At 41.2% G+C, this 12,863-nt stretch overlaps 1 protein-coding gene across 3 annotated transcripts in view; it reads left to right on the plus strand.

Moving 5' to 3' along the window:
- Positions 1 to 12,641, plus strand: part of tncb (tenascin Cb) — a 49,673-nt gene extending 37,032 nt beyond the window's left edge. For all 3 annotated transcript variants that reach the window (XM_068703263.1, XM_068703264.1, XM_068703266.1), the window contains 11 exons: positions 400 to 522; positions 1,539 to 1,682; positions 2,475 to 2,594; positions 2,936 to 3,079; positions 6,204 to 6,334; positions 6,430 to 6,562; positions 7,423 to 7,574; positions 7,689 to 7,785; positions 8,549 to 8,710; positions 10,009 to 10,172; positions 11,157 to 12,641. In XM_068703263.1, coding sequence (XP_068559364.1) covers positions 400 to 522; positions 1,539 to 1,682; positions 2,475 to 2,594; positions 2,936 to 3,079; positions 6,204 to 6,334; positions 6,430 to 6,562; positions 7,423 to 7,574; positions 7,689 to 7,785; positions 8,549 to 8,710; positions 10,009 to 10,172; positions 11,157 to 11,267 — 1,481 coding nt within the window. In that variant the 3' untranslated portion in view covers positions 11,268 to 12,641. The remainder of the gene's footprint in view (positions 1 to 399; positions 523 to 1,538; positions 1,683 to 2,474; positions 2,595 to 2,935; positions 3,080 to 6,203; positions 6,335 to 6,429; positions 6,563 to 7,422; positions 7,575 to 7,688; positions 7,786 to 8,548; positions 8,711 to 10,008; positions 10,173 to 11,156) is intronic.
- The last annotated feature ends 222 nt before the right edge of the window (positions 12,642 to 12,863 follow it).

Here is a 12,863-nt window from a genome sequence, read left to right on the forward strand (position 1 = left end):
GTTTCACTTTTGTGTTGCCATGAAATGGGGGCAAGTTAATCTCCTCCGGTCTGTCACGCAAGATACTGTGGCTCACTGGTTAGCTAGGAAGGGTCTCTCTCCTCAAGCCCGGGCCTCCCCAGGCCCCCCTTTTGTCCTGTTCCACCTTCCTCTCTCCTACGCACTCTCTCTTTCGCTTTATTCTTTTAAAAAAACTGTATCCGATCTGCCTTGGCTACAATTACATGTAAATAATATGTGTGTCTTCTGTTGTCTGCTGTTAACTGTGAAGCAGAAAATGTATGTAAATGGCGTACTTCCAGTCCTCACCGGTCTTAGAAGGCGGCGAACACATGTGAATTAAACCTGCATTGTGTCTCTGTTTGCCCCCACCTGCTGTGTCTGTCCTGTCTGTGCCAGACCTGGGCTCGCCCAAGGGCATCCGCTTCTCCGACGTCACCGACACGTCCGCCACAGTCCACTGGGTGGTTCCAAAGGCTCGGGTGGACAACAACAGGGTGACTTATGTGCCTGCTCATGGAGGTCAGTGTGCATACGTTTGATTCACTACTGAAACAGGGAGGAACTGGCCACTTATTGCAGCACTGTCATGAAACAAAAAGCTGAAACTAAACTGTAAAGAAAGGTGGAGGAAGAAAGCATTTACAACATAAAGATTTAGCCTGGAGCGCTAACTATTTGACCGCCAGAACCGTCTTCTTACCAGATAAGTATATTCCAGGTCATGAGTGGCTTTGTAGGCTGTATGGACATTATCACTGCTGACCTATCAATCAGTTTAATCCTCCATCGTCTGCTGGGAGAACTCTTTTCTCCAATGATAGACTACTTCTGCCCCCTAGTGACTAGTTATAGGCACTTCCACTGAAGAAGGGAAAGAATGGCACCAGAGCAATTTGAAATAATCATCAAAAATCAAACAAACTCTTCTATTTTTCAGTTCAAATGGGGAAAAGTAAAGAACCATTACAATGTGATTTTTAGATCCAGCACCCACTGTAATGAAAATGTTATGTAATTAAGATTTGAATTTGCACCCATAACTAAGCAGATTAGATTAATAAATACATACATGTCAAGTTCCCTCATACATTGCCAGGTAACAGAGATAGATGTGACACAAAAAAAGTTTTTTTTTCACCTTTTAAATATCAGTTCATATCTATGCCGACCTCACTCTCTGTAGATACTAGTCATCATTAGAAAATACTCCATAAAAAGGCAGCTGAGTATGTCCTTCCAGTTATTAACATAAGTTTGTTACACAACCAGTAATCATTAAAGATACTATCAAGTCCATATTTATGTTCATTTCTTGATATTTCCACGAGTCACTTACAACCATGGGTTCTACATTTGAGATGCCCCCAGATGAAGTCTTAATTATCTGCTTTGTGGGTTTCTGCTTGGAGGATCTCAGATCCCTAATTGGCCTTAAGGCAATACTTCACCCAAAAACAATCACCATTGTGAAATGATCTAAACAACCTTGTAATATCTTCATTTTATTGACCCAGATGACTTGTGTCCACTCACAGGTAACGCTAAGACGCTGACGGTGGGCGGCTCTGAGTCTCAGACCGTGCTGCCCAACCTGACCCCCGGGGTCACCTATGAGGTCACTGTCATCGCTATTAAGGGTCAAAGGGAGAGTGAGCCTGGATCAGACAGCGTCACCACAGGTAAGACTTATGTGAAACATACACATTCATTATCTAAAGGCTACATATAAATGAAGAATTATATTAGCTTCAAAAAACTTGTTTCCTTTTGTTGGCATAGTAGAGTCAAAGGTTTTTACAGAGGGAATTTTTAGATATCTATTTCTATCACTCCGTAAAATCTGAAAATACTGTCAACAGCCTTAACATTTCTTCATGTTTTTAATAATAAAATGTTGCATAAATCAGTCTCTGAATGATGTGTGACCAAAGCCCTCTGTAGAAACCTTCAGAACATAGAGAGTAATGAAAGTGTAAAGTTTGGTGTATGTAAGACCTACTGAAGTGGAAATTTCTGAATCAGAGTCTGAGAAAAAAATAATTTACAGAAAACGTCTTTTAAAGAGATGTTTAGTAACATTTTGGATACAAAAGTGAATTATTGATTATCAAGATGAATCTTCCTGAGTTGTTTACTCACATTAAGACAATTATTTCTTGTATTACAAGTTGACTGATATGTTATGTTTAAATATGCAAATTAGGCACTTTCACTAAGAACAATTCCAGCAACACATACAGCACTGATAAGCCAAAACAACTGATGGAAGAAAAATGATGTGGTCTCTAACAAGTACAAAAAGCAAATATTTATCTAATATTCATCTGTAACAAGGTGACAGTGTTTACAGTCATTTATGTTTAGGCAGCAGTATGCCTAAAGGTGTTGTTTATTTCCACCACAATAGCTCCATCAATAGGGATATATTTCAGTGTGTGTGTGTGTGTGTGTGTGTGTGTGTGTGTTTACAGCTCTGGATAAGCCCCGTGGTCTGACTGCAATCAACATCACAGACACCGAAGCTCTGCTGCTCTGGCAACCCGCCATCGCAATCGTAGACGGCTACGTCATCACCTATAGTGCAGACTCAGGTATCTAGTGCACACATGCATGTACAACACATACGATACATATAGATATATGAATAATCACACATGCTGTCCAGAAAAAAACTATTTATTGCAAAAGAAATTGCTTTTACGGTTCCATTGGTGAGTCATGATTGAGGTGCTGAACTGATGATCCTCAGGGAGGCATTTTGATCGTGTCAGTGTGAGACAACATGACCCAACATTCAGTTTAAAATAAAAGAGTGATATCAGTCAGAGACATCGGTCAGAAACATCTGATTCCTTTTTTACATTCAGCCTCCTACCTTGCATGTCTGTTCTTGATGTGCTACTTTAAGGCCTGCCTGTTTGTGTCCTTCCAGTGGCTCCAGTGATGGAGCGTGTGTCGGGAAACGTGGTGGAGTTTGACATGAGCTCTCTGACGCCGGCCACACACTACACTGTGAAGGTGTACGCGGTGAGGGACATGGCCAAGAGTGCGGCCACTACGACTGAGTTTACCACTGGTAAGCATTCCTGCCTCCTTAAAGCTGATTGGAGCTTTACTGAATAAAACTAAATAGCAAATGGCCATTTGCCAAGTACAGTCAAAGTAACAGCCAAGCAGTCAAGTGGACTTTTCATTGTAAACTATATTTTAAACTGAAACAAAAGTGCATGTCGAGTGTGAGATAACCAAGAGGAGGAATTCATTCATGCTGTTGATAGAAATCGACGTTGATGTTTTTGTCATGTAAGTTGCATACTTCATTGACGGACCTTCCGTGTTTTTTTTAAACCCAAACGCCAATCTTTTCCCAAACCTAACCCTAACTAAGTATTTCATGATCTATTCCTAAACCTAGCTAAGTAGTTTTCTTGCCTTAACCTAACTAAGTATTTTACAATCTATTCCTAAACCTAATTAAGTAGTTTTGGTGCCTAAACCTAAGTGGTTTCCTGTAAAGACGGAAGTTTATTTGACACGTGATGCTGACTTTCGTAGGAAAACGCACAAAAAAATGAGGAGTAACTTTTCATAGGATATCATACCAACCGTTGTAAGATACGTTGGTCTCTTCACACTTTGCCAACTCTTCACCAAAACCTTGATCATGACTTGACCCTGATTCACCCAATAACTACTGGCACGTTTTCAACTTCCTGTCAAAAGAACTGGAGAGTTGTTGCCAATCAGATCAAATCCCACTGACTCCAATTACCTAATTTTTCGGTCTGGTTTCCGTGCAAACATAGCACTTAGACTGCTCTGATCATCGTCACAAAAGATCTACTGTTATACTCGGACTCTGGTTTTATCAACATCCTCATCCTTCTTGACCTCAGCGTGCTTTTGAAACCATTAACCATTCCATACTCATCACAAGCATCAAATCCACCCTTGGTATTGCTGTTTGCTGCCCTCTCCTTGTTCCAGTCCTACCTCTCGGACTGACATCAATTAATCTCAGTCAACAACTGCAAATTGACCATAGTACCTGTCCCCCATGGTGTCCCAGAGGGTTTAGTGCTAGGCCCACTTCTCTTTATCCTCAGTCTACATGCTACAACATGGATATCAGTTTCACTGTTATGCTGACGATACTCAATTCTACCACTCCTCCAGGACCATCACTGCTGCCTCTCACCCCACCCTTGCCACTTGTCTAATGGACATTAAAAGGGATAGTTTGGGTCTTTTGAAGGGCGGTTGTATGAGGAACTTATCCATAGTCAGTCTATTACCTACAGTAGACTAGAGCAGACACGTGCACCGGCACAGCAGCAAAGCAATGTACTGCTGTGGACGAGATGTCAGCAAATCGCTATATTTAGAATATTAGACTTCCACCGGTGAACTGAGGCCGTTAGCTATGCTCTCGCAAAAGCCACCAGACACCTTGGTGAATACAAACTAGACAAAGTCACACAAAAAAACTAACAAACTAATCAATCGAAAGCTTAAACTAAAACTGATATTGATTTTTTAAAGTCAGCCTTCGTTTTAGGTGGCTGAAATACGTTTTGCTGACGTTCCCGTCCACAGCAGTATAGTCAAAATCAATTCAGCTAAAACACGCATTCCACCACACACTCAAGAGCATGGGCCATTCAAATATTATTCATATCAGAGGGAACAATATTACACATATCATGAAAACTACACGATAGACAAATTAACACAGTAGTAACGCTATCACTCCCTGCAGGAAATACACGACACCTTAGTTCTTGTTACTGACGGATTTATTCGTCTGTCAACACCGAGAGGGAAAATGAGTCCACTTGAAAACACATGAGTCTTAAAAGATGATCACTTAAAAACTTAAACTTAACTTTAACACTTTGCGCATTATATATAGACCGCTGCTACTTCGCGTGTGTTCTTGTTGCTGTGCACCGGCTAAATGTGTCCCCAGCACAACATAGGACGTAACAATAGTAGTTCCTATCACATATAAAACCAAACAAAAATCCATATTCATAAAAACAAGTTGTACAAATAATAATATATAAACAAGCATATTAAATAATGACATACATAATATGTATGGCAGTTAAAGCTACTGCAGTTCACTTAACCAAAGCTGCTGTTCACTATTTAAAGACAAAGTCCATCCTCCTTTCTTTGTTAATAAAGAGTTTAATAACACAGTTGTTCAGTACATTTGTGCGTTTTAGTTCCAGTAAGAAGTCCTTCTCTATTCATGGACGACAGTGAATACTGTCGAGTCTCCCCAGTTGTATTTCCTGAATACGTTTTTATGCGTTTGAGGGCTGAAAATGTCCGCTCCACAGAGGCAGTAGATACTGGGATTGTCACCGCCCAACATGTCACGCTAGCCCACTGACCAATCATGACATGTCAAAGAATACGCCCAACATGTCAAACTAAAAATCTGATTGGTTGAAGACTATGACAATCAACAATATCGTCCTCATTTACTTAAACTGCAAAGGGATTCACTTGTAAGTCTGAAGGCCTCCAGGCAGATTTGTTTACTTAGAGACAACATAGATGTGAAATCTGATTGGATAAAAGCTCTACTCAAAACAAGCTGTGATGGAAGCAGAGCAACAGAGGAAGACAGTAGCTGTGCAATGAGAAAATAAGCTAATGGGAAAAATATTTAGAATACATGTAGTGTATTTATGAAAAATGATTGAATTATAAAATAGCTATAAATTAGTGATTCTGTCTAGGCCAGCAGAGAAGGCCTTGCTGCCCCTGACGGCCTACCAACCACTGTATTTGACCCCACCCTTTAGTTCCTAACCCATGTCTACCACATCACCAATACAGCCTTCTTCAACCTCTGTAACATTACCCACCTCCGATGGAGGCCTGCAGATATCTCTAGGACCAACTGCAGAACCTGGGCTGAAATTTGTTGCCCTCTTTCTTTGGAGCTCTTTACCACATAATAAATTCCCCTACGTTGTCATCATTTAAAAAGGCTGCTTCACCTTGCCGTGAAACAGCTCTACAGTCCATTTCCGACGAGGAATTGAAGATGTTATCAATGCTCTCGCCAAAGCTACTGGACTCCATTAATTAAAATATAAAACAGCACAGAGAAAGTGCAACTGAAAGGAAAATTAATATCTTAAAACATATGAAATTATTTAAATGGATTTCTGTGTTATTAGATGTGGACGCCCCTCATGACCTGGCAGCCAGTAACATCCAGACAGAGAACGGCATGCTGACCTGGAAGCCACCTCGCGCTGACATCACGGGGTACATCCTCAGTTTCGAGGCTGCAGACGGCACCATCCGTGTAAGTAGAGACACCAGAACGCCACAGATTCAGAAGTACATTCAATCTATAAAATGCGTTTGGGAATAAAATATCTGAACGTGCTTCTCTTTCAGGAGGTGGTCCTGAGTCCCACTGCTGTCTCCTACACCATGGCTCAGCTCAGCGCCTCAACAGAGTATTCAGTAAAGCTGCAGGCTATTGCTGGTCCAAAGAGAAGCAGAGTCATCACTACTGTCTTCACCACCAGTGAGTGGACTCAAACACACGGGACAGATTTTAGCTGTGTCCCTGTGCGGGCTGTTTGTACATTACATTACATCTCTTTGTCATGGGTTGATACCATTAATAACACAGGTTTGCTGCTATATTTATCAATTTTTATGAAAATGATTTAAAAGAATTGTTCCTCAAGACCTTGAGGAACACCTTAAAAAAAAGTCACGCTATAATTTGGCATCAAAAACCTTTGACATTTTAAGATTTCTGCAAGAATTTTTGGTATTTTTTCAGCAGTTGGATGGCGAGCTTCAGGAAACTATCAAGAAACCTTGTTATTGTCAATATACCTAGGAGAGCCAAACATCCTCTGAATGCTCTAGGTCTATAGTTTGTGGTTGTAAAGTTTCATGAGGCTTAGTTTAAAAATTGATCTCACTGTGTGCAAGGGCTACTATGGCGACTGACATCCTCACACATGAATACTACTGGGCTCATTGCGCACCCAAGAGTTTAAGCTTTTTGTAATTCCAAGACTGTTTAGGGATTTTTGTTTTAGAGCGTTATTTAACCTTCTTCCCGACAAGCTAGCATGACGTGCTACCAATGGATTCTAGGGTCGTCTATTTTCCCACGATACCAATATCTTCCGGTTTCATTCACTCTAGCTTTAAAGTGGACCCTGCTGCAGCCTCTTAAAGAACAATGTAATAAGAGTAATGTCGGCCAGGATATCTTCCCGCAGCAGAGAAGTGGCATTTATCTGACTTTGGTTTCAAAGACCAGACATATATCAGCAGTATGAGGTCCTATTGACTATGCCTGGTTACAGATTGTGTCCAGGCCACATTGTTGAGTTTTCAAACGTATCCTGTGTTTTGTGTTCGTAGCTGGCGTGCTGTACCGATTCCCCAGGGACTGTTCTCAGGCCTTGCTGAACGGCGACACCACATCAGACCTGTATACCATCTATCTGGGTGGAGATGAGAGCCAGCCGATCCAGGTCTACTGCGACATGAGCACTGATGGAGGCGGATGGATTGTAAGTCACCGGTTATCAGGGACACATTATTAACAATGGCTCAAATTCTCAACTAATTCTCATTTTGTTTTTAAAACCCTCATATAAAAGTGACCTATTGTCTTTATCTGTCAGGTTTTCCTCAGACGACAGAGTGGTAGACTGGAGTTTTTCCGCAACTGGAAGAATTACACAGCCGGCTTTGGTGACATGAATGATGAATTCTGGCTGGGTAAAAAACACAAAGAAATCAGGGCACAACACAGTATTCCACAACACAAGGATATGGTGATATGATCAATATGTCTTGCTAGTAATTGAGGTGATTTCTCCAAAATGGATAACATCCAGTGTTTCAGTGGCATCCTTATTGTGATTATATATTCATTGCATTCTGTGGATTGATTTTGAGCAGACTCTGTAAAAGTCCTGCATTGATTAATTTCATTATAATAATTATCTCTGCCAGGTGTTAGCCTGTGGGGAGATCATGTGTTCGGTCGCACGCATGTGTGTGTGATTGTCTGTCTGTCCACGGCTAATTTCACATACAGCTGGACCTATAAACCTAACATTTTTTCTGCTCATTTGCAGTGATTCTCACTTTTTTTTAATACTTCATCGGCTGCTGACTCCTCACAACTCTTAACCCGCCGGGAGGGGTCGCAAGCGATCAACAACTGCTTCAGTACCAACGGCTAAGCTAAAAACGAGCCTTAGCTAGCCCGTTGCAGGCCACATTTTGGCCTTAGTGTTGGCACAAAAGCTGATAACCAAAGAAAAGTTTGGTCTCATTTTGAACCGGAGCATGTGCAGATTCATTCCATACCTGATGAGTAATGATCTGCTAAAGTAAACCACGATCCGAGATGGATAAATCTCTGTTTTTGTTTATGATATATTTTTTGAGTTATAATGTATTATCTGATAATAATATCTTATCAGAGCCATCACTGAACTACCGGACCATCTTATATACAATCTCTCTCATTCAGGTCTTTCCAACCTGCATAAGATCACAGCTGGAGGTCAGTACGAGCTGCGAGTGGACCTGAGAGACAAGGGAGAAACAGCCCACGCTCAGTACGACAAGTTCTCTGTCTCTGAACCTCGGTCCCGCTACAAAGTCCACGTGGGAGGATACAGTGGAACAGCAGGTAAAGTTGACTACTGTGGCCTGCAGCCAAACATGTCCGTCTCAATACTTTCTGACTTCCCTGTTATGTCTGTGGCACTCTGACACACTGAAAAAATATATAGTGTTGTGAATGTTTGTGGTCTTAAAAAAAGTTCAGTAGTTACCTAAAAAGGCTCATTGTGTTCTCAAAATTGTATAAGTGCATTTGTCAGGGACTATTTTCTATATGTAGTATACTGTTATCTTACTTAAGAGATCATTTTAATATAATTTCTCTCTAAATATTTATTGTTCAGTGAAGAGTTGGGGTTTGTCCGTTTTGTCTAATTTGGTCCATTTTTACATTATTTGTATCAAATGTACTTTGAATTTATTATTATGTAAATGTAATACATTTAAGGGGGAACACCATAGACTGTGGACGTTTGAAGCCTGCAGTTCAGCATTTTGGCCGTGGCCATCTAGTTTTTTAGAACCAGAAGTGACACGAAAGAGTGTAACTACTTCCTAGGGTAGAAATAAAACCGAATGTTGCAAAAGACAATTTTAGGCGACCAAAAGGTTACAATTAATTATCATGAAGGAAAAACACACTGTGAAAGGGTTAAAAGTTTTAATACGAAAACAACTCCCTGTCCGGACAACTCTGTGGTAGCGTTCAGTCAATCACGAGGTAGCCCCGCCCTAAAGCATACTCTGCTTTATGGTCTGTTTGACTCTAAATGGACCATAATTTACTAAATGAACATCATGCTGTACTGAAGAAGACTTGAAACTAGAGATTGAGACCATAAACTCATGTTTACAATGTTTACTGAGGTAATAAATCAAGAGAGAAGTAGAATCATTTTCTCATAGATTTATATACAACCAGACTTCTTTATGTAATTGGAGGAGTCGCCCCCTGCTGGCCATTAGAAAGAATTCAGGTTTAAGGCGCTTTTGTATTGGCTTCATTTTTAAGAAACGGGGATTGCTGCTTGGTGTACACTTGTCTTGTTACCCCTTTCTAAAAGGTTTTCTTTCAGGAATTGAATTCAGTATTTCATTTATTTTTATTATTACAATTCATTAAAAGTTTTTTTGGAACCCTTTCTCATTTCATTATGAAACAAATAAATCTAACTTGAAAATAATAACATCTGAAATAAAATATATATTCCAACATACTAGCGAAGAATACTGTAACCTTTTGTGCATGTAGTGGCCAGGTAGTGCACAGTGTGGATCTGTAGTGTCATTACAGTGTCCATCTACTACATAAATGTAACAGAAACAGTTAAGTCAACCCTCTCTCCCTGTTGTGTGCCTTTGTAGGTGACTCTATGACCTACCACCACGGGCGTCCGTTCTCTACTTACGACCATGATAACGACATCGCTGTCACCAACTGTGCCCTGTCTTATAAGGGAGCCTTCTGGTATAAGAACTGCCATCGTGTCAACCTTATGGGACGATATGGAGATAACAGTCACAGCAAGGTACAGTATGTCTACAGTGCAGTTACTGTATATCCTTAATTGGAAATTGATTCAAGAATTAGTCTCCCTGAGGGGCTTCCTGGGGTCACTGAGGGTGACAGTTGATGGAGTTCCATTAGTTTTTGAGATGAGTGTTCCAGGATTCCTGAAGAGGGTTCAGCTGAATTTGAAGGGTCCTTAAGAGGGTTTTACTAGTCTTTGAATAGGCTCCTAGAGTCCTTTAGAGGGTTTGGAGAACTTTTGATGTTTGAGTTTCATTAGTCCTTGACAAGATTCTGAGGCTCTTTCGTGCGGTTCTACTGATCGCTGAGGGAGTTCCACTGGTTTAATTTCATTGTCTCCAGCAGGCTTGAGAGATCATGCGTTCGGTCATATGTTTGTGTGCGTCTGTCTGTCTTATACTGTTAGTCTCGCATACTACTGGATCTATCAGCCTAATAATGTTGTGTGCTCATTCACGGCAAGATAAAACCACCCTTTACTAGTCTGTTACAGGCAACATTTTGGCCTTTGTCTCGGCTATCTATGGAAATGTTTGGTCTCATGTTCAACTAGAGCATCTGTAGATTAATTCCATGCCTCATATGTTGTGATCAACATTAGTGAGGCACAATAGGAGATACATTGTTATTGTTGTATTTGCCACCATCTTGATTGTAAGCGAGCCGGGTGGGACAACTGAGTGAGATGCAACTCTTTTTTGTTTGGGGGGGAGGAGAAGGAGAAAAACCTGGTGCAGATCGGCACTCTAGTGAGTGCACGTTTTGAGTTATTTAAATTGCCAGGAAATATCAGAGTAAAAAAAACATTGTAGTAAAATTGGACGTAATCTGAGGTTTTCAAGATTTGTCCTATATCGCTGTTCTTGTGTGGCGATAGGGTTGCTTTGGCTGTAGTTTGAGTCACGTCATGACGCGAACATGACTTGACCCACACTTGAATTTCTATTTTGACCAACATCCTTTGCCCATCTCCTCCCTCTAGGGTGTGAACTGGTTCCACTGGAAAGGCCACGAGCACTCGATCGAGTTTGCTGAGATGAAGATCAGGCCGTCCAACTTCAGAAACCTGGAGGGAAGGAGGAAACGGTCATAGACGATCCACCAACACCAACAACACTGCTACTACTCCATCCGGACTCCCCATAAACCACCTCGACTCCCACACCCAACACACCCTGCAGCGACCAAAGCCACTGCCAAGAGCCCTGCTGCCTCCACGCAAAAAAAACAACACACCGTCCCTCCCCCCCATTCGCTCACAGATCAGCCTCGACTCCATAACCCCCTCCCCCTGTGATATGGTTGTGGAAATGCTACCGGTGCGGAAATCGATGTGCATGTTACAAACCGGACTTAAATTAAGCCCACGCAGATCCTACTCACGCACCAAAGAGAGCAAGAACAACTCCATCTCCCCTGATTCCGATCCATTCTCTTGTGTTGTGGCATTTGCGGGGAGGCGACTGTGCAGCTTGGGCATTATGTTGTGTACAGATTAATACAGTTCCCTATTTCACATTTGGGGTTTTACAGAAAGGACAGACTGTTTATAGTACAATGTGGTCTTGTTTAGGTTCAGGGCCGATAATACAGTGATAATTCAACTGGATTATCATAGAAATTCTATTCTTTGTACAGCACTGTACACGTATGCGTCAGATTTAAACATTTGAAAAGGGATGTTCCTCAGATGGTACTGCTCAGATGTCCGATACCTCCGTCTAACTTGCCATTTGATTGTCTTTGTGCTTAACTCGTCTCAGTGTCACTTTATCCTCCCCAGGTTCCCTCATCTCCCGCAAACATCTGATACGATGGAGATGGAAATGAAAAGAAAGAAGAAAAAAAAAATGTATGGAAAAGTATTTTACCCGCCCCATTCTATGTCCACGCGGATGGCAATGTTTCCATTCATCATGTAAGCCCCTGAAGGCATCATGCTACAGCCACAGTATTGTAAAGAACAGAGAAAAGAACAGCTGATGTGTTTCCATTTGTTTCGTTTCTCTTGTGAATCCGAGGCAGGACCTGTTATTCAGTATAAAATGAAACAAGGTGATGATACTTTTTTGTTGTTGTTGGAAAATGTGAATACAATACATACATGTGGAACAAGAGACCGTTTCTGTGAGGTTGACACTAAAGATGTTGATGCTCAAAACATGAAAAAGAAACGGCCAATTCCAATTGAATTTCTAGTAGGGTTCTACACAGCAAGCCTCTATGCTTATGGTGATGAATAGTGTTTGAACAGGCCAAAACTAGATAACTAGTTGCTGTTTCTACCCTTCAGCCCCCATACCACCCCCCCCCCCCCCAGCCCCTTCTACAGCGGCATACTAAACCACTGACCTTCTAAGGAATGCCTGTGTAAATTAAGTTTGTTTTTATTGTTTTGTTTGTTTATAACCGGGTGAACAACAGGTGTTTCTCTGTAAGCTGTATTACAATAAAACAGTTTGTTTAAAAGGAAGATGCTCCAGTATTTTAGTTTTTCATGTCTTGACTCAAGGTCCACTTTCTGGCTTTTTTCCCCCCAGAATTCCAGAATTTCCCCCATTAGTTACCCCATTTGTGCCTTGTAAGTAAGCCCCGTCAGTAGCTACTGAGTTCTTACTGAGGAATTCTAAATTTACGAAAACAGAGACTGCAGGATTCTCCTTGAATCATCACATTCGGACAACAAATA

Source organism: Cebidichthys violaceus, unplaced genomic scaffold (assembly GCF_023349555.1).
Source record: "Cebidichthys violaceus isolate CVI_PGR_0920_01 unplaced genomic scaffold, fCebVio1.0.p SCAF_9, whole genome shotgun sequence".
Lineage (NCBI taxonomy): Eukaryota > Metazoa > Chordata > Actinopteri > Perciformes > Stichaeidae > Cebidichthys > Cebidichthys violaceus.